The 20,008-nt window shown below is 32.8% G+C and overlaps 1 protein-coding gene across 7 annotated transcripts in view; it reads right to left on the bottom strand.

The window, feature by feature from the left end:
* Positions 1-222: 222 nt before the first annotated feature.
* Positions 223-20,008, bottom strand: part of SPIN1 (spindlin 1) — a 227,362-nt gene continuing 207,576 nt past the window's right edge. For all 7 annotated transcript variants that reach the window (XM_051998067.1, XM_051998088.1, XM_051998056.1 and 4 more), the window contains 3 exons: positions 11,919-12,172; positions 9,562-9,795; positions 223-4,008 (listed from right to left, as the gene is read on the bottom strand). In XM_051998067.1, the coding sequence (XP_051854027.1) occupies positions 3,809-4,008; positions 9,562-9,795; positions 11,919-12,172 (688 nt within the window). In that variant the 3' untranslated portion in view covers positions 223-3,808. The remainder of the gene's footprint in view (positions 4,009-9,561; positions 9,796-11,918; positions 12,173-20,008) is intronic.

Raw genomic sequence — 20,008 nt, 5'->3', positions numbered from 1 at the left:
ATTACTTCCCATGTTTGTATTTTTAAAAATTGACATTCACACTTGTTTAAAAATAAAAGAAAAATTGATTACTTGATCAAATAAGCCATTATTTCTCAAATATGTTAAGATTATAAATTATTCAATATTAAAACCAAGTTGTACTTTAATTACAATAATTGAAGAAACTATCTTCACAGTTTTAATGTCACATTTTGCTCATGAGAACAAAATTTACAGTCATAAGTTGCACATAAAGGGTTTATTTTAAATGTTTTAAGGATAGAGTTACATCATAATTATAAAAATTACTTACAGAATTAAGTAACAGATTTAAAGTGTTTATACTTCTAAATGCAGAGAACAGGGAACTGTCTACATTGTTTAAAATAAAATGAAATTAAAAATGAAACCAAGCTCTAAAGATGAAGTCATTTACCTAATTTTAAATGTGAACACGAAGACCTCTGAACTATACACATACCAAGAACGATCCAAATTGCACTACTGATGTAAAGTACAAAAAGCACAGCATTTCCAAGGAACCACAAACTGTTTTAATCATAATTGTTTTCCCTGAAGTGATTTAAATTATTTTGTCTTAGGAGAACCTTCATTTCTAAGGATAATTAGCTCAAGAAGGCGTTGGGGCACTGTCATTTATGACAATGAAAAAGAGTTTTCGAATATGTCCATAGTAAAAAAAGAACAACAACAACTACTATTCTCCAGTGCACTTTAGGATTTGGCACACAAAAGAAAAAAAAATTGAAGTTTTTTTTTTAGATGTAACTGTGATTTTATATATGTATACACACTTTAACAATGCATGGTCCCTTCAAATGCTGCATGACACATATAACTGGAAATTACCTTCCGTTGGCACTATGCTCGCCTCACCAGTGCTTTTTTAATTCTACCAACAACCATTAAAACAGCACAGTAAGCAAATTCACACAGAACTAAAAACAAAATTAAAAAAAAAGAAAACAAAAAACCTAAACATTTTAACATGCAACTTTTGTTTGTTACGCTGAACATTCTACTTCTAAGCATGCAAAAAGGATGGTCTGCATTTAAATTTTTTTTTTAAGTTTTACATGGCAGCCTGATATCACACACACAATACAACAATACTACAGCAGGTAAATGAGAAAGGCCAATAAATTTTATACACAGATCCATGGCTTGTGTTGTCACAAGCCCCATGATAATTTTGGAAAAGTAATGTTGAACTCCTAGAACAAGGAACCAACATTTTGGTTACCAGGGTAACGCAAGCACTGCATGCAGATCTGAAACATGAGCCTAAAACGAAGCCCAAAGTAGATGGGCAGGGAGTGGGATTAGTTTCAGCCTCAATAAAGGTGGTTTAAGCTACCAAAGGGGGGGGGAACCCTCCCCCCTAACCCTAAAAGCAACAAGTGGGACAATTATTTAAAAACAGAACCATAATTTACATAGTATAACTAGTCATCCTTAGATTGGCAGATTATATGGTATATTAAAGTGGCTTGCAGAAAAACCACAAATACAAGCCATAAGTAATGCTAAAAATGTTTCAGTAGACCCAAACGTCAACAAATATTTCAAAATGAACACTTTATTCTTCAGATCTATAGCCCCAAATTCACTGTATTACATATGTATGCACATATTCTGTGTATATTTAATACACTCATTCATTCTTGTGCCACAAATATCAACTTGGGCTCATGGAGCCAGGCTCAGCTTTGAGATTTACATGCAGGACTCTTAAGAGTCAATAGAAAAACACTTAACAGATCTGCAGGATGAAACACTGTGTTGCAAATCTGCTCACTTTTTTCAAAAACACAAAAAAACATTTACGACTTAGGTACTTAGTGCTTAAGGACTGCATTGAGAAGCCATTTACTGAAAAGACAAAATAGCCTGCCTTTGGTTGCCCAAAATGAAATACTGGACAAAATGCAATTGTAGCAATGGGCAAAAAATTAAGGTACTGTATTTATATGATGAGTACTTGTTACCATTCAACAGCATAATGAGGCACAAGCCTTAAGGCTAAAATATGAATCAGGCAAAAAATGGATAGAAAGGGGCTTAAACCACTGAGTCTTCAATATCAAGAATACCCACAACAAAGGCTATGTGGACCTCTGAAATTTTCGGTAGGTGAACATCACCTCTGGCCTTTCACAAATTGTAAGATTGAATTTCTGGGTATTCCTTCCCCCAAACTGATGATTGGCTTCATATAGCATATTTTTATGAAGCAGTGCTTTTAAATTTGCAAAGCTCTGCCATTATAATGTGAAATGACAATTTTGCTATTGCATTGACCATTTTTACAATTCTGATTACTCTTTAAAGCTCCACATTTTAACTATCTTGGTTTTAAACTATCTTGCAAGATTAAAACTGTGAAAGGATTCTGCTGCTATGGACTGCTATTATTTACATCCACAATCTAATGCAGATGATTGAACCACTGAAAGACTGCCTATAGCTTTCATTAGATAGTAGTACACCACTGGCATGCAGAATTCTAGTGTCCATTGAATGGAATTCACATTAACAGCATACCTTAAGCGAGTACATACAACACCACAAAAGGCTACAACAGATTTAAGCTGTAGGCTATTTGTTAGGACATTCCTGGTGGGGAGGGAAAGCCAGAAATAAAAATATTAATAAATGCCTTCTTGGACCATAATTATAACAGTAATAAAAATAATAACAATAATAGTAATAAAAATAATGGGAATCCCAGAGAACCTATAAAGAAGGCCAAACATGCTTCTCTTTTCCTAAAACCTAAATGTCTAATAAAAAAGAACTGTGTTGTTCCAGGAACTTTTGGAAACAGCAGGTATAGTCTTAGTCTTTTAGCACTACTAAATCCAGGCTGCTAATTTCAACATCAAATAATAGGCCAAATACGTCATCAAAAATTAACATGAAGTAGTATTGTGTGGCACTGGGCTTTTGTGGCACCAATTACAGAGGTTTGCTAAAAAGTAACAGGGAATAAAAATGCCACTTTCACCCTTAAATAATGCTTAGAATTAAAGGCAGCCTTTTTTTTTTTTTTAAAGCAAATATTGACTGGTTGCTACAACTTATGAACATGGATTAGCATTGTGTGCATTTCATTTCCAACTGTTCATTTGGGTGATTAGCATCCTCTTTTATAGCTTCAAGTTTTCAGAATAAAAAGGTGCATAACAAACACTTGCATATGACCACTGGGTTTCTAAAATGCACACACAGAATATTTCCATGTGCTATTTGTTTTATAAAAGTTAACTTTAAATAAGAAGTAGAAACACAGTAAATAGTTTGATGCTGCTTGGGTCAGGCATTCTAATTAAACTGGGAGAATCTTGAAGTCTTTAAGCTTTGACTCAAACCTCAGAACAGGGACCACCAACAGCCAAAAAAATTATATTGAAAATTACAGAAGGCAATATAAAAAAATATCAAACTATACTTGCATGTGAGTATGAGATTGAAGGGAGAAAATGGTTAAGATCTATTATTACATTTTTAGGTTACTGATTATGATACTAGATTAACTTTTTCCACAGCCTGAATTTGTAGCTGTTCTTTCCTTTAACTCCCCCTCTACAAAAAAGACTGATTTCTTACAAGGGGAGGAGTTCCTTACACAAAATGTGTCATGTTCACATAAATCTACTATTCCGAACAAAACAGTTTTGCTGGCAGAGATTGTGGGTTCGCAGGGACATTTAAGCTTTCATTAAACTGGAAAGCAGTCAAGTCTTTGTGTCTACAAATTTTACATTTAATAGTTCCACAAATTTGGCAAAGTTCATGATGACATCTAGGATGTTTTCACCAAATCGTAGACATAAATATGGAAATCATCATCAAACTTGATGAAATAGACGGAGGGTTTGGCTTCTACTTGATGAATGACCATGCCAGTCCTTTTGGAGCCATCTTCTTTGGCATATTCCACTTGTTTGCCTACCAGGCTGTCTACAACTTCTCCTGGTTCCCGTTCAGCTGGAGGTGAATCATCTATATTTATATGGAGGAAAAAAAAGAGTTAGGTGCCTTTGCAGACATCAGATAGTTCACATATCTAAAAATTTTAAGTGAAAATCTTCAAATGCAGTAGAATACAAAAATACTGATTATAATAAATATATATAATATAATTATAATAAAGGCAAATAGTAATTTTTTTCAATAAAAAACAAAATATTATTTTAATAAATTTTTTAAATATAATGGTATAAATATTTTTATTTTTTTATAAAGAATAATAATAAAGAACTTTCCACTTTAGCTGATTAATCAACCACCATGCTGCTGAGACCAACAACAAAGTCAAGAAGGACCTAACATTTCATGCCTAGAACTGCCTCCCAGAGGAATGACTTCTGACTAGGGGCTGCTGCTTTAGCCCAGTACACCTTAAGATCCTAAATATGGTTCATATCATTCCTTGGTCATTTTACCAGTGCCATATTGCCATTCATGTTTTCCCATCTTCTCCACCGCTATCCCAGACATAATCAAATAGATTTTATCACTGATGCTGGAATGGAGGTATCAATCTACTACTTTAGGGTCCATCAATGGAACTTTTCAAATTAAGGTTATCTTGGGCCATGAATTATCTCCCACTGTTAGAACAGAAGCTCTCTAAAGGCAGAGACAGTGAAAAAAAAATGTTAAGTGTAATCTTAACACTTAACAAGAACTTATTAAATTAGTTTTCATTTGTCTATTCATTCACATTATTTATTTAGAAGCTTGCATTTGGATGCTGATAAGCTAACTCTAAGAAAGCAGTAGGGCAAAGAAAGGGAAAAAGTCTTGAACTCAAGAAGAAAAGGAAAGAGTTTCTTAGTCAAAATTACAGGTACAAAAAGAAACAACTTTGGCAAAAAGTTCACAGTAAGACAAGAAGGAATAAAATGAATACATAACATGTTACCTAATAAGGTTATAGATTATTTTTGAATCAATTACTGATCCTTATTACTATTAACAAGGTCAGATATTTACGTCTATGAATAATTAACCTCTATACAAGCTATCTCCCCATTCACTAAATGTAGAGATGTTTCAATATCTGTGGCTACTAATATCAAGGAATTTAGATACTCTTTTCATTGGAAGTAAAATTAAAACTGCTGTACGAGATTCTATCATTCATTCAACAATTGCTCTCATTCCTTTTAAAACATTTGAAAATGATCCATCTCTTGGCTCTGGGCATTTTCTCTGGCTGTCTCTTCTGCTTGGAATGCTATCCCGCCTTCATCTCTGCCTATAGATTTTTCTGGCTTCTTTTAGATTCCAATTAAAATCTCCACCTCTACTGGAAGCTTTTCCCAATCCCTTTTAATCCTATTGCCTTTTAACAAGTAAGAAAAATAAGTGATCAACATCCACTGTCTTCCTTCTCCCTCATTTTTTTCTTTCACTGAACTCTTAATTATTTGCAAGGTTTGGTGTATTGTAATACAAAAAAAAAAAAAAAAGAATCTGACAAAGAAAGAATGAAAAGAAGGTATGTCTCATGCAGGAAGGAAAAGGTCAGAGGACAAAGAGAGCAGTGTTAAAACAAGTATAGAAAAGAAGGTAAAGATTCAACAGCCTTAAGTGATAAAAATGAGTATTTTGAAAGAGCAATCAGATTTTGATCACTAGTAACTTCAGAGTCAGCAAGTTCAGTTGATTGATGAGGTCAGAAGCCATATTTAAAAGGTTAAAAAGAAAGTTGAGAAGAAATAGAAGCAATAATTGTATACTGTTTTGTTTTCTAGGATTTTGAATAAGAAAGGCTACAAAGAAGTCTAGAAGGGAGAGTAGGGTGAGGTTGGGAGTTTTTTAGGGTGAGGTTTTGAGAATGAAAGAATAAGTAGATTATGGTAAACATCCTTTTTTAAAGTAGTGAATTTTCTCTACATAGTAAAGCAACTCAGATGATGGGGAGGGGAAAGGGAATGATGTGGGATACATAAAAAGAGCACATCTGAAAAAGCCTCTTCAATGTTGCAAAAGTAAATCAAACAGAAAGGATTACAAGTAAAAAAAAATTGCCTTGCTGCAATGAAGGATCCACTACTGACCATGGTTTAATGACTCTTACACTACCACTGCACAGCATGTTAAGAATTAGAGAAGCTTGTGAGGAAAGACATTCAGAAGCCAACATAACAAGGAGAAAGAGCAAGCAATTCAATGCGGAACAATATAAAATTGATCTGACAACTTATAGAGTCAATACTACAAACAAAGAAAGAGCCAAGTGAAGCCATAGCAAATGTGACAGATGTGAAGACTCAGGTAAGAAACAGAGGGTGAAGGGAACAGGCGAAATGGTGAGAACAAGGAATAAGTTTAAGAGGAAAAGATGAAATGATAGATTATTTGAAATAAAAGAATTTTAAAACTTTTCATCATGGAAGTATAACACTTAAGAATGATGGTGAGATTCAAGGGTATAACTATCCCAGTAGTTTAAATGAGTTGAGGGTGCAGGTCATGGGACATTTAGGAGGGAGAAAAGACTGATGGCCAAATCTATCTGCCACCAGAACCTAAACTGAGCAACATATCTTGAAAAAGTAAAAAACAAAGTAGGAAAAAACTAAATAATGCAGCTGAGGGAGAGTTAGAAAATGTAAATAGTAAAAAAACTAGCATGCTGATTCTACTACCACCTTTAGAACTAAGTATATTTTCTGATAAAAGGTATAAACTGTACTGGAAAAAATAAACATGGACACAGATATGTTTTAGTGAAATGACTGATTTTGCTAAATTTGTAATTTATGCAAAGTATTTAGTATTACAGGAGCAGCATGTACCATCAATCTAGTTGCTATCAAGCTGGATTTGAAGTAAAAAGATTTAAGTTCAAACTCTGCTTCTGATATTTACTATCTGTGTGTTCATGGGGAAGTAATCTCACACTCGGGTTGTTCATCTAAAATTAACAGAGTGACTATTTCAGCTTTATTGAGAATGGTATAAGTCCTCAACAAAACACTTAAAAATCATATCAATTACTGTTGTTATTATTATTAGTCTATATTATATTAGAAACTAGATTACTACTAAACCTAATCTTCATTAAGTTCACTTTCACTCTAAAGTTCAGAATTTTTAATTTTTACAAAGGAAATTATTATGCATGTAAATATTCAAAACATTAGAAATGAATATATTATTAAATAGATTGAAAGTTGGAAGTGTAGACATTTAGTTAATAATCTCCTAAAGCAGATCAGTGTTTGTTTAAAGTTACACAGCTAGTAAGTCAAAAGTGCTATGATTTAAACTCAGGTGCTCAAAGTGCTCCAGCTTTCTTTCTGTTAAGTTGGGTGGCCTCCACCATAATCAAATTCCTTAACAGACAGACAGCTAGCTATATATGGGATAGAGACAGGCACATATGGGATATAAATATAGCTATAAATATAATAGTCCATACCCTTTCAAAAAAGGAAAAAAGCAAGAAAAGACAGAGTTATGAGAAAAGGGAAGAGGACTGGTAATTCTGAAATCCTACTCACATTGGGAATGGCTTTTTAAAAAGGGAATGAAATACACATATACATGTAACTAGAAAAGCATAGCACCCTCCAAAATATATAAAGGATCTCAGAAGAAGACAGGGTACAGAAAGGTGTGAGGGTTAAATGGGAGTGGGAAAAGGTAAATTAATGGGAAAGAGATAAAGAGAGAATCCAGAAGGGATTCTTGGAGCACAAGTAATTAATAGCAAGACAGAAGTAAAACAAATGAGTTACAAGGGATAGGAAACAAGAGAGAGAGACAGAGAGACACACAGAGAGAAATATAACTGTGCTTAACTATACTCTGGAGGAAATTGGGGAGTATGGGGAAGAAGAAAGAAGACACTAGATTTTGAGCAAAAGCCTCATGTTAGAAGATGATGGAAAAAGCACGAAGAGATTAGGAACTATAATTGTGGTCTGTTAAGAAGTGGACTTATTGGGGCAGCTAGGTGGCACAGTGAATAAAGCACCAGCCCTGAATCAGGAGGACCTGAGTTCTAATAATAGATACTAAACAAGCCTCAGACACTTAACACTGCCTAGCTGTGTGACCCGGGGCAACTCACTTAACCCCAATTGCCTCAAGGGGGAAAAAAAAGTGGACTTATTTTTTTTCCAGAGGGGTCATAGCTCTGGAGCTGAAAACTTAAAAGATTTAGCACAAATGACCTGTTTAAGGTTACACAAACATTAAGTGAAAGAAAAGAACATATGAGAAAAATTATAGGGAGATTTTCTGAGTAACTGGCTATGGACACAAAAGGAAGAAAATGTATGTTAAAAAGAAGGAATACTCCAAGTTTATTCAGATGCCAAAAGAAAGATTTATGCCATCCCCCCTTCCTGCCTCAAAAAAAGAAGGACTCATTAGTCCTTATTTTATTTCAGAAATAGGGTAAAACCTAATATAGAATGTTAGCTCTTTTTCTAATAGCTATGACATTTGTTTGGTCAAAGACTGGGGGGAGGGGGAAAATATATATATATATCCATCTAGATATATCACTGGATATACTGGGTGAAAAAAATTTTTTTTTAATTCAAAGCCTTTAATCTATGCTGTCTATGTTCCACTGCTGGTTCAGAAGGTAACTGAAAAGAAAAAAATTCTTTTCCCTGCCCCTCAAACAAAGTCTCAGGGACCCAGTTTTGAGATGAGATTCTAATTTCTAATTAGGAAAAAAGGAAGGATTACTTATGAGAAAGATTAATTATGAATAAAATCATAAATATTTGAGGCACCTGTGACCCAAGGCTCAAAAAATGACCCTTTATTTTAATGGTGCTTTAGGAGTGAAATGACATGATTTCCTAAAAAACTTGCAGATTTTGTTGTGGTCCCCAAACCAGAGAGATCCAAAAGCTTTGACTATCAAAATATCTATTACTAAAATAGGAGAATAATTCATGTAAAAATTAGGAAATATAGCAGCTAAATTTAAATAAAAAATCAAGTTTCAAAGTTAGTAGATTGTCTATTCCCCTTTAATCTAAATATCTCATTGCTGGATTATATCCAAAGGAGACAGAAAGAAAAGATTTATCATATAATCAAAAATATTCATAGCAGCACTATTCGTGATAACTAAAAGCTGGAAACAAAATATGTGCTTGACTTTTAGGAAATGCCTGAATAAATAAACAAAAATGTACAGAAATGTAACAGATACTAAAGTAATGAATTAAAGCAAAAAAGAATATGCACAATGAGAATAACATAGTTAAAAAATTACTAAAAGGCAATAAAACTCAAACACATTGTTGGTATCATTACTATCAAAGTTAAAGCACGATTATCAAAATACAGAATTCAAAAGTGATATGTATAATCAGCAATGATGTTATTAAGTTTTATTTAACTGTTTTTGGAGAATGTACATTTAAGTACATTAAGTACATTGTCTTTTCAAAACAAAAAACCCAGAACCTCTACCCAAATTGATTGTTTTAAATTGTATTTTAGTACTGTTTCTTTTTTTGGCTTACATCAAGAAAAATAGCCCCCTTCTTTCCTTCCTCCCCCCATACTTACTAGAATCTGGCATGATACGGAGGTCACCTTCTTTATAGTCATCTAAAAGCTGGTACATGTACAAGACAGGATCTTTCTCATAGGTAATATAAAACCACGTGTTCATTATAGGAGCTCTAGCTAAGACCATTCCCCTCCATTCGTCCTTTGAGCCATCCTCTGTCTCAAACATATGTTCCACTGCTTTTCCAATCATTGTATCTGCCAAATGGGCATCACTGATTCGAGAAGATGCTGAAAAAATATCAATATTTTTACAATGTTATGTTTTACTGAATATTTTTTGAAAGTCTGTTTTATTAAGAATCTACCTGAAGTTGAATGTTTTATCTATTCAGTTCTCAATTTCAAACATTCTTTCAGCCACAGAACCAACTGTTTTAAAAACAGCACTTTGTTTAAAAATAGCATTTCAAATACGTCTAATTTTTGTTATATTACAGGGGGGAATTTAAATTACTTAGTAAATTAAATTTAAAATTATCTGGTAAATTATCTACTTTCAATACTATTAGAACATTTCAAACAAAACACTTTAATGATTTTTAAGTTTAGATTTTACTAAAAATTGATCTAATTCTAGTTTCCCCGTGGCTTGAAATGCTGAATTCTAGAATAACCTAACTTTCTTCTTTTTGTGATATTAAAGTAATGAAACTCATATAAAGCTTCTAGAACCAAAAAGAATAATCACACCACGTATCATCTGCACCATAGATCTTATGTTGTAGCATTCTTCCCAGTCAGTCTTTTACTAGCAGCCTGGATGAACAGAAATAAATACTCTTTCTTGTCAACAAAAATAGTGGCTATTAGAGCAAAGAATGTCACATTTGTTATGAAGTTAGAAAAATCATCAGAAAATCAGAAAAAAGACTGAATTAAGATTAGGAGGACAATATAAAGTTAACTCTTAACAATACAAGTTTTTAACTAACGTTGAAGGAACCAAGGAAGAGAGCCTGTGATAGTATACAAATTACACTTTTGACAAAGTAGTTAAGGAACATATAATTTCCAACATGTTTTGAAAAAACTCCTTAAAGGTTTCTGCAATAGGAATTTTAGTAGTGATAATAATTCAAATCCTTTAAGCACTTTGCCACCCTGTAAAGTAAAGAGGTAAGTATGACTGGCTAAAGTAAAAAGGCTATTAAGTCTTATGTTCAGGAAAGATTACCTATCAAAAGGAAGGTGCAAATGAGACTTACACAGAAATTCTGCCTATTTAATATCTGCACAATGTCAAAAGAGTTACTTTAGGCAATGTGCTTTCAGGAAATAATTTAGTCAAAAATATTACTGCCAATCTTTTTTATTCAGTAGACTTAGAACTGAATGACTTTGTGTCCAATCAAATCCAGTAATAAAGATTTATTAGTACTGAGAGAGCTCAAAAGAATACAACACAGCTACCACAGAACAAGTGACTTATTTTAAGGAAACAATACTCATTTTTACATTTTGTTGTTTAACAAACCAGTTATTACTTTTATGGCCAGATTTTATACATTTACAAATTCTATTAATGTTGGAAGGCTGAAAAATAATAAAAATTTTTTTCTCCATTAGGTTACTGCAAAAACTTTTTATTTATATAAATATACCAGGTTTTCTATTTTCTAAATATTTTTACTATCAATTATGAATTATTTTTATGCAAAAACCTATTAAATTATCAAGAGATACAATTTTCAAAAATCTGATTAAATAATAAAGACATTGTCTTTAGATGTTGACTATTCTCTAACATAGAGGCTAGCAATAAGTGAGTAGATGAGAGAATTATCCATAAGATTAAATGAACTAGGTTTCAAATTATTCATCAAAATCAAATTGTAAATCACTTAAAGACTTTTGGAAATTCTTCAAATTAAATATAACTTTAATATGGAATCAAATTTTCTTTTCTAGCTCCAAATCCTTATTAGAAAGGATTAGTAAGAAAACAAGCTCTGTGTGTGCTAACATTGTTTTTCAGTTGTTCTTTGTCGTCTCTAAAACATTTTAGTGTCTTACAGATTACTAAGTACTTAATAAATGCTTGAAGTCTATATTTAATTTAGTCAGCAAATATTCTTTGCATTGAATTAGCCATTTTTAAATGACCTGAAGATTCTAATTCAATTACTCTGAATATTATGTTTACAACTAGAGGAAAACAGAAACTAAAACCACGAGATCTGCCTTAACAGAAGCTCTCGTGACTTAAATGAAAAAATCAGAATAGCAGTGCTTAATTTCTTAGAGTTCAAGGAGTAAAGATGTATAGCTATACTTGAGAGGTATACTGATGAAAACATTTACTCAAATGTCTACTTTTAAAGCATAATATATGCACACACAAAATAACTTACCAACTCTGTCAGGAAGGACTTCAAGTGCTGAAACTCGTTCATCTTTGTGAAGTTCTAGTCCATAAACACAGTCAAATCCATCATATTTTATAAGATAGAGAGAAGGATTGACAGGAACCTGATCCAGAACTGTCCCTTTCCACTGAGTTACAGGTCCACTCCCTTCCTTCCATCCATGTTGAATTCTACATCCTACAATGTTTCTCCGGGGCTGAGAAATAGGTTTGCTGGGTCCCACGTTGCTTCGATGTTTTCTGTATACATATATACACACATATATACACATAATATACCACTTCAGGAATATCTATATTTACACAGTAAAGATTTCATAACATGCCCTCTCTAGGTAATGATATACAGTCTACACAGCTAAATTTGATTTATTCACATAGCATGACAAATTTTAATGTGTTACATCACACCAAAGCAACTCATACCGTAACTTTAACTCTCATTTTTCAAGCTTTTGTAGTTGCTAGCTTAGCTTTGGCAGTTTCCCTGGGCTAAGGAGGGTTCAAACATTGTGATTTTAAAAAATGATTCACTTCTGAGTGTCTGTTCACTGTTCAGCTGTTTCTGTTGTATTTGACTCTTTGTGACCTCACTTGGAGTTTTCTTGGCAAAGACATTAGAGTGGTTTGCCATTTCCTTCTCCAGCACATTTTACAGATGAGGAAACTGAGGCAAAAAGAGTTAAGTAAATTGTCCGGGACCACACAGCTAGTAAGTGTCTGAGGGTTGAATCAAGTCCTCCTGACTCCAAGTCCTTCATTCTATTTCTATCCACTGTTTACCAATCCCTAGCTGACCCTTATATCTGAGAGAGTAATCTGAAGAATTCTTAACAATTTAGGGTAGTTAGTTCACAATATTAAATATATATATATATATCTATCTTTATGTGCACACATGCGCATGTGCATACACACACACACATCCAAGAAAGAAACAAGATAGAGGTGGGAGATGGGGGAAGGGAGAGCAGTTTAGTAGTGGATAGAGCACTGTGATAAGAACTCAGAAACACAGGAGTTCTCAGACAATTATTGGCGATGTGACCTTAAGCAAGGCACTTAACTTCTCTCAGCCTCAGTTTTCCTTATCTATAAAAAAGGGATAATAATAGCACTTACCGTTACAGGGTTGTTGCAAGGATCAAATGGGATAATACATGTAAAGAACTTTGTAAACCTTACAAATCAATCAAAATTATATATAAATGTATATATTCTTATGAAAAGAAAGGCAATGAAACCCAAACAAAATCAGAAGAATCTTAAAATCGCCTACATTTTCATTGCAAAACACTTGTATTCCTCAAACTTCTATTAGATGGACAGAAGACTAGGATCAAGAAAGGAAGTGGAATAAAAAAACAATTTGTATGTGGGGGTGGGTGGGTGGAGGTGGGGTGAGTATGGGGGGATAGACCCAATTTAATATGAAAATAGAAAAGGATGACAAAACAAAGAAATGGGAAGAAATGAGGGTATTTCTATTTTCTCAAAAGTAATTAATAAGTTATAACAACAGCTGACACTTATAATGCTTGAAGAATTGCAAAACATTGTGCATAAATTATCTGATTTGAGCAATCACAACAACCCCATGTTGTAGGCAATGCAAGCCATTATAATTCCTATTTTATAGTTGATATAAGAAGCTCAGAAGGTGACACAACCTATCACAGTCAAGGATATCAAGTGCCAGAGTTGAGATTTTATTGGCTCCAAGCTTTACTGACACCATTAATTACCCTTGGGAATATAAAACCAGTTAAATATTATATTTGCTCTAGACATTTAATGTAAAAATCTAAACAGCTAAATATATGCGTGTATATACATATATAGCTTTTAAAGGGGGGAAATCAACAAAAAATGTTAGAAAAATCATACACAGCCTAAGGTAAATTCTGGTAGCCTCTAATTTCTCCCTAAACTTGAGAATTTTAATAGTTGTTGTCTAGCCCAAGCTTCAGATTCAAGCTTCAAATATAACTCTCCACTTAAAAGAGGCATACTTTTATATGACTAAAACTCCTCTCTGAAGGTGCTTCTCAAAATAAAAGATAACCTAGCATTTTTTTTAAAGCAGTATTTAACCATTTAATTTTTATATACATTGGTTTACTATAAAACAGCATTTTTAAAACCTAGAAATTATTGAAATAAAATTTTGTACCAGGTATCTCTGTATAAGGATTACTTTCCCCAAACCTACTATAAACAATAAAAACCAGAAAACTAAGTAGCATGCCTTAAAGAATCCTTTAACGAGAAGTAATTAATATACTATTAAAATCCAAGGAACTTCAGATGAAAATTAAATCTCATATGATGCTAATTAAAAGGGTCTGTCAATTGAAATAGATCAAATAATGAATCATGAAATAGTTATCACAGGGCAACACTTTGACTACTATGGAAGTTCAGATAAATAGTTTAAGACTGTTTATTCAACTCTTGTGACACATCCTAAAGTTTTATCAATATAGGTAGAGAATCAGTCACAGGAAAATCCTTAGAACAAATGGATACTAAATCCATTACCTTCTTTGAAATGACTTTTCAAATGTTCAAAAGTATTTAACTTTGTCTTTAAAAACTTGGCAGAAATAAAATATATTCTGAAACTCTTGACCCATATTAAGTCTGTCATTATTCACCAGGAACTGATACTTACAGATAGCTTGAATAGATTGTTCCCAAAACTATATAGGCAAATAACTATTAACCTAATACAGAATGCTCAAATTAAAAAAAAAATCAAATTAGGAATATCTTATTCTTACATATTACAATTATAAATATAATTTTGTATAAAGGACAAAATTTCTTTGTTTAAAATTTTCATCATATGGATATATAATAGTACATTTTTTGAAGTACAAATTTATAATACAAATTCCAATATTTTGAGAGAGAACAATCTGCTTTGCTATCAAAAAACTGGTGAAACTGACATTTAATTTGTTTAAATCAGACCCAATGTGACATTTACTGTTCATTGAATCTCGGCACTTATAGTGTCAGTATCACTTTTCAATTTGTGAGCTTAAGAAACTTTGTAATATAGGTAAAACACTGAATTGTTTTTTAAAATTACACTATAAATTAGGAAAACAAAAGAAGTGATTTGTATCCTTGGTTGATATAAGAAAATAAAATAAGTTATGTTATTGGGAATGCCATCAGAAATTTTGGGGATAATATTAAAGTATTGTCATTAATAACTGTAAATCAAGCATGACTTGAAAATTTTGTTTTGCAACTGAGATATTCCCATTTTACATATAAAGAAGACCGATTTTGGTACAATAGAAGATTTAATAAATCAAATAAGTGTGTAGAATTATAATAATAGTAGCACTTACTTCCCATATTAGTTGGAAGAATTAAATGATTCCAAAGTGCTTAACATAGTGAACGCTGTAAAAATGTTAACTATTGCTAGTGGAGTTTAGATTAAATAATGTATGAAAATTAATAACATGAATGATTTTCCAAAAAGGACAATTCATTTAACATTTCAACTAACTGAGTAGATAAAATTTGAATTGAGAATAACTTGAGAAGCTTGAAGTTGTGTTTTTAAAAAACAAATATGAAATTCTTTAGGTTTCTAGTTTTTCTTATACAGTGGAATTCTGAAGAATATTAGCTATGATTAGAAATGTGAATTCTCTTAAATAATGGAATGTGTCTTTAATATATACTATTACATGAAATTTTTCTAAAATATTGTTAAGTGCTATTAATGAAGCCACTTCCCTATTTTGATTTATGAAAATGATTGTGAAAACAGTCTTTGAAAAATTTAGTCATATGCCTTTTGCCTTAAATTCTTTTTTTTAATAACTTTTTATCGACAGTTTGCTTTAAATTCTTATGATTTAATAAGAAATTTGAGAATCTCCCAAAAAGTTGTGTTGCACGTTTGTAACTGTGCTTGAATCAAATTACTTTGAAATAGACTAAATTGATGTGCTTGGACTAAAGTAAGTTTAGTATCTTATGAATTAAACTGCTGAAAAAAAAAAAAAGAGGCAAGATTTAAAAAAAAAAACAAACACTATTAAACATTCATTGGGTTCTATTTTCCTCTATATTATCCTGGACTCAAAGAAAAAGACTACCCTATAAGGTTAGTCAGAAAGTGGTTCAAGTAATAACTGAGAAATCAAAAACTAAACATTCTAAAATATTACAAAAAACAGGCTGCTGAAATTCTTCAAAGTAATCTCTAACAATTAGAGAAAAAAAAGCCTGGTATATGGTAAACACTATATAAATGAATTATTGTTGCTTCTTTAATTGTTTTAATTGACATTATGCCACAGTGGCTAACTCTATATTGAGTTTTAAATGTCATTAGATACAATTAATAAAAATACTAAAGGATAAAGGATGAATGATTTCCCCTGCAAAATTACTTTAAAATACATTCTAGTGAATTGTTTTCATTTTGTATTATAAAATCTAAGAAAAGCAGTTAGGGCGGGTTTACTTCCTCTCTTGAGCTGAAGGCTATTAGATCACAAATGTATTTGTCATAGAATGTAGGAAAAAAAAAAAGCTTGAAAACCATTAATATCTAATGCAGTATATCTTAAGAAAATAAAAATGATAAATGACTGACTTTTGGGAGAAAAGCATAACAAAATCCTCTTAAAGAGATCTTTGTGAAGCTCCTTAGAACTTCTTCCTTGAGCTAAATTAGAAGATCTCTATACACTTTAAGGAAATATGACCTCTTCCAGACAAAGAAGGGAAATATATGAGATAAACTTTTAATAATAAACTGAATCTGAGATCATTTAGACAATCATGACAATATATCTGTTAATAATTAGTATGTGGTTAAATTACATTTTTGAAACAATTATTAACTGTATGTAAACTAGTGTAAAATCCCCGAATGCATTATTTGGGGTGCTTATCTAACTTATCAAATAATCAACCAGCATGATAGCTGCCCATAACACCTACACATAGCAATGCCTAAATGGTCACAATAAAGCCTTTTATCAACTTAGTGAATTAAAGACACTTGTAGAACTTACATTTCCTATTGGCAAGCTATATTTTGAAGCTTACCAAAAGTGAACCAGATGTACTTCCCCTTCCTTTATCCTATCTACAGAGTAGCAAGAGGGTTGCACATTTAATTATTAAAACCTAATATTTATTTACTTTGTTTTGATTTAACTTACTTATTTGTATTATTTGTATATTTACATGCTTTACAACAATATGTACATATGGTGAATTTTTGCCTCCAGCAATTACAATGACCATATAAAAATTTCTTTTAGTGAACACTACAAATCTGAACCAATGCTGTTAATGGCTATTGTCACCTGAACAAATTATATCCCACTCTAAGATGTGATTAAAGAAGATTTGATATTTATGAGAGAATCTTGTGGATAGGACATCAATTTGATAAACTTCCATTTTTTATTTCAAATACATTTATAAGATTGCAAAGCCAACTGATGGACAGTAATAGGACTGACTGACCTGGTATCTTGACTATAAGATAAAGACTAGTGAGTGTCCCTCCTTCAAAATGTCCTCAAGTTATCCAACACACCTACAAATGTTGGCAATAGTGACAAATTGCACACTGTTTCAGGATTTATCTAATCTAATTACAAATCAAGTGACCTCTATCATCCAATCGAAATACAAACCAAAACAAGTTTCTCTAGATTTTGTAATTTCCTATTTCTCATTTTACTACTCTAAAAGAAGTTCTGTAGAACCCTTGCTTGTCTATTGATTATCGAGGATGACCTGATTAGTTGGCAACTGACAGCCTTGCAAATAAGTCACTGTACTTGGGACTTTAATCCTCAGTTTTTCTTTGCTTCAAATTCTAAAATTATATCCACTTCTGTGAAGGGAGGAAAGTAGGTTTTTTTCCATCTTTTCTCCATAGTCAAGTCAATAATGCAAACAGTATTCAGGTCCAATTTTGTCCTTTCCATTCATATTTGTTGTCACTGTATGTTATTTTCCTGCTTTTATTTCACAGTGAAGTTCAGTAAGAGAAAGCATGTGGAAAAGTATTCGCTCTGAAGTCTGAGGATCTGGGACCACGTCTCCTATTTCATGTATGTTACTACCTATCTAACCCTGATTAATCATTTCACTTTCCTGACCCTCAGTTTCATTATCTATAAAATGAAGGGAACAGAGAAGATAGGATGCTCTTCTTAATTTTCCCTCAATCTCTATCATTTGACTTTTCAAGTCTTTTTTTTGAGTTCTTCTATGAATTCTTTTGGGCAGATATTCAATGAACATTATTACTCTTTGGGGTAGAAGAGATTTTTTTCACTTCAGTATCCTCCTCTGAAGATGAACCTCAGTATTCTCTATTCTTATATTAACTTTCTATGGTTGAGTTTTTTTTCTCCTTTACTTGCTCATTATTTTTTAAAAACAGTAATTTGTTTGTGTAACCACCTTTAGTCCTGGGGTGTGGTACCTCTGGCCTCAGTTCCTATTCAGTTCTCTCCTCTGGCCTGGAACCAAAACCAAGAACTTTGTCCTTCTGTAAGTGGCCATAGCCAGCAATGTCCCTGTCCCACTGCTTTTGCAATCACAGGGCAGGTGCTTTTCACCCAAGACTTTATTTTGGCAGCACTGCTGGGCCCAGTGTCCCTGATCAACAGTTACTCTCAATCTTCCCCAGCTCAGATGCTTGACTCTTCACACTGTCCACAGGGGGAAAATTCCTGTGGCTGAAGTGGAGGCTATTTCCAACACAGATAGCCCCAGAGCTCACAGGTTGAAGCTGTTTCAGGGGAGCTTAGCCTAGAGGTGTTTATACTTCAGGGGCCAAACCTCCATCCTGGCATCTTTCTTCAGATTTTCTCCTGTTATCCCAGAAAAGGCACTGTTCCATCTCAACTTCTGCTTATTTTTACCCATCTACAATTACCCCGAGGTGCTTTTTTCTTGTCTGTGGAAGAGTCTAAAGAGGTTGGGATTTTCTGACCTCCATAATCTTCTAGAATCCTCTCTTGATGGTCCTTCTAATCCTATGATATTATTCTATGTTTTCTCCACATGGCAGCTTAGTCATTTATTTTACTTTTTTTTTTTTTTTTTTGTCACTTACATTCGAAAGAACAATTGATGGTATCATGACCTCCGAATGAATGTGACTATCATTTACGTAAAGCTTTTCTTGAATGAAACTTCAAGGTCAGAATCACTTGAAAGCAAGATCATGGAAATTCAAAAATAGCAAAAGGAATTTCTCAATAATTTACATTTACATTTTACGTTCTATTTACATTTTACATTTTAACATTCTATTCTTTTTCATAAGTAAAACCTAACTGAACATAATTTTGAACACTACAACCAAAGATTACTCAGCATTTTAAAAAATCTAAACAATAATTTGCTTTTACTTTATAAATGCTTTTCTTAAGGTTCATATTGATTCATACACAAATATCCCTTTCTTGAAGAGTGTCTTCTGGGTATTAGAACTAAATAAACATCCTCAATTTAGGAACCAACATTAATAATGGTGGAAATAGGGGCAGTTAGGTAGCACAGTGGATAGAGCACTAGCCCTGAAGTCAGGAGGACCTGAGTTCAAATCTGGTCTTTCCCTCCTCTGACTCTGCCACCATCTTGGTTTACAAGCCCTCATTACACCTCATACCTGGACTTCTGCAATAGTCTGCTGATTGGTCTCTATGCCTCATGTTTCCCTACTCCAATCTATTCTCCATTCAGCTGTCAAATAAATCTTCCTGAAGTACAAGTTTGACCATATTATTTATCTATTCAACACTCTTGTGGCTCTCCAGAAGAGAGGATCAAAATATAAAATCTGATGTTTGCTTTTAAAGCCCTTTATAACCCGATCCTTACTTACCTTTCTAGTCATTTCAGACCCAATTCCCTGCCTTCCCCTCATCCCCCACTGTACTCTGTGATGCAGTGACATTGGACTCCTTGTTGTTCCTTGCATAAAATAATCTACCATCAAGTTCTAAGCATTATCACTGGCTGTCCCCATGCCTGGAGTATACTCTCTCTCTCCTCATCTCCATA

The sequence above is a fragment of the Antechinus flavipes genome, chromosome 1, assembly GCF_016432865.1.
Source record: "Antechinus flavipes isolate AdamAnt ecotype Samford, QLD, Australia chromosome 1, AdamAnt_v2, whole genome shotgun sequence".
Lineage (NCBI taxonomy): Eukaryota > Metazoa > Chordata > Mammalia > Dasyuromorphia > Dasyuridae > Antechinus > Antechinus flavipes.
The sequence above is the reverse complement of the archived record's forward strand: the minus strand, read 5'-3'. Positions and strand labels throughout refer to the sequence as shown.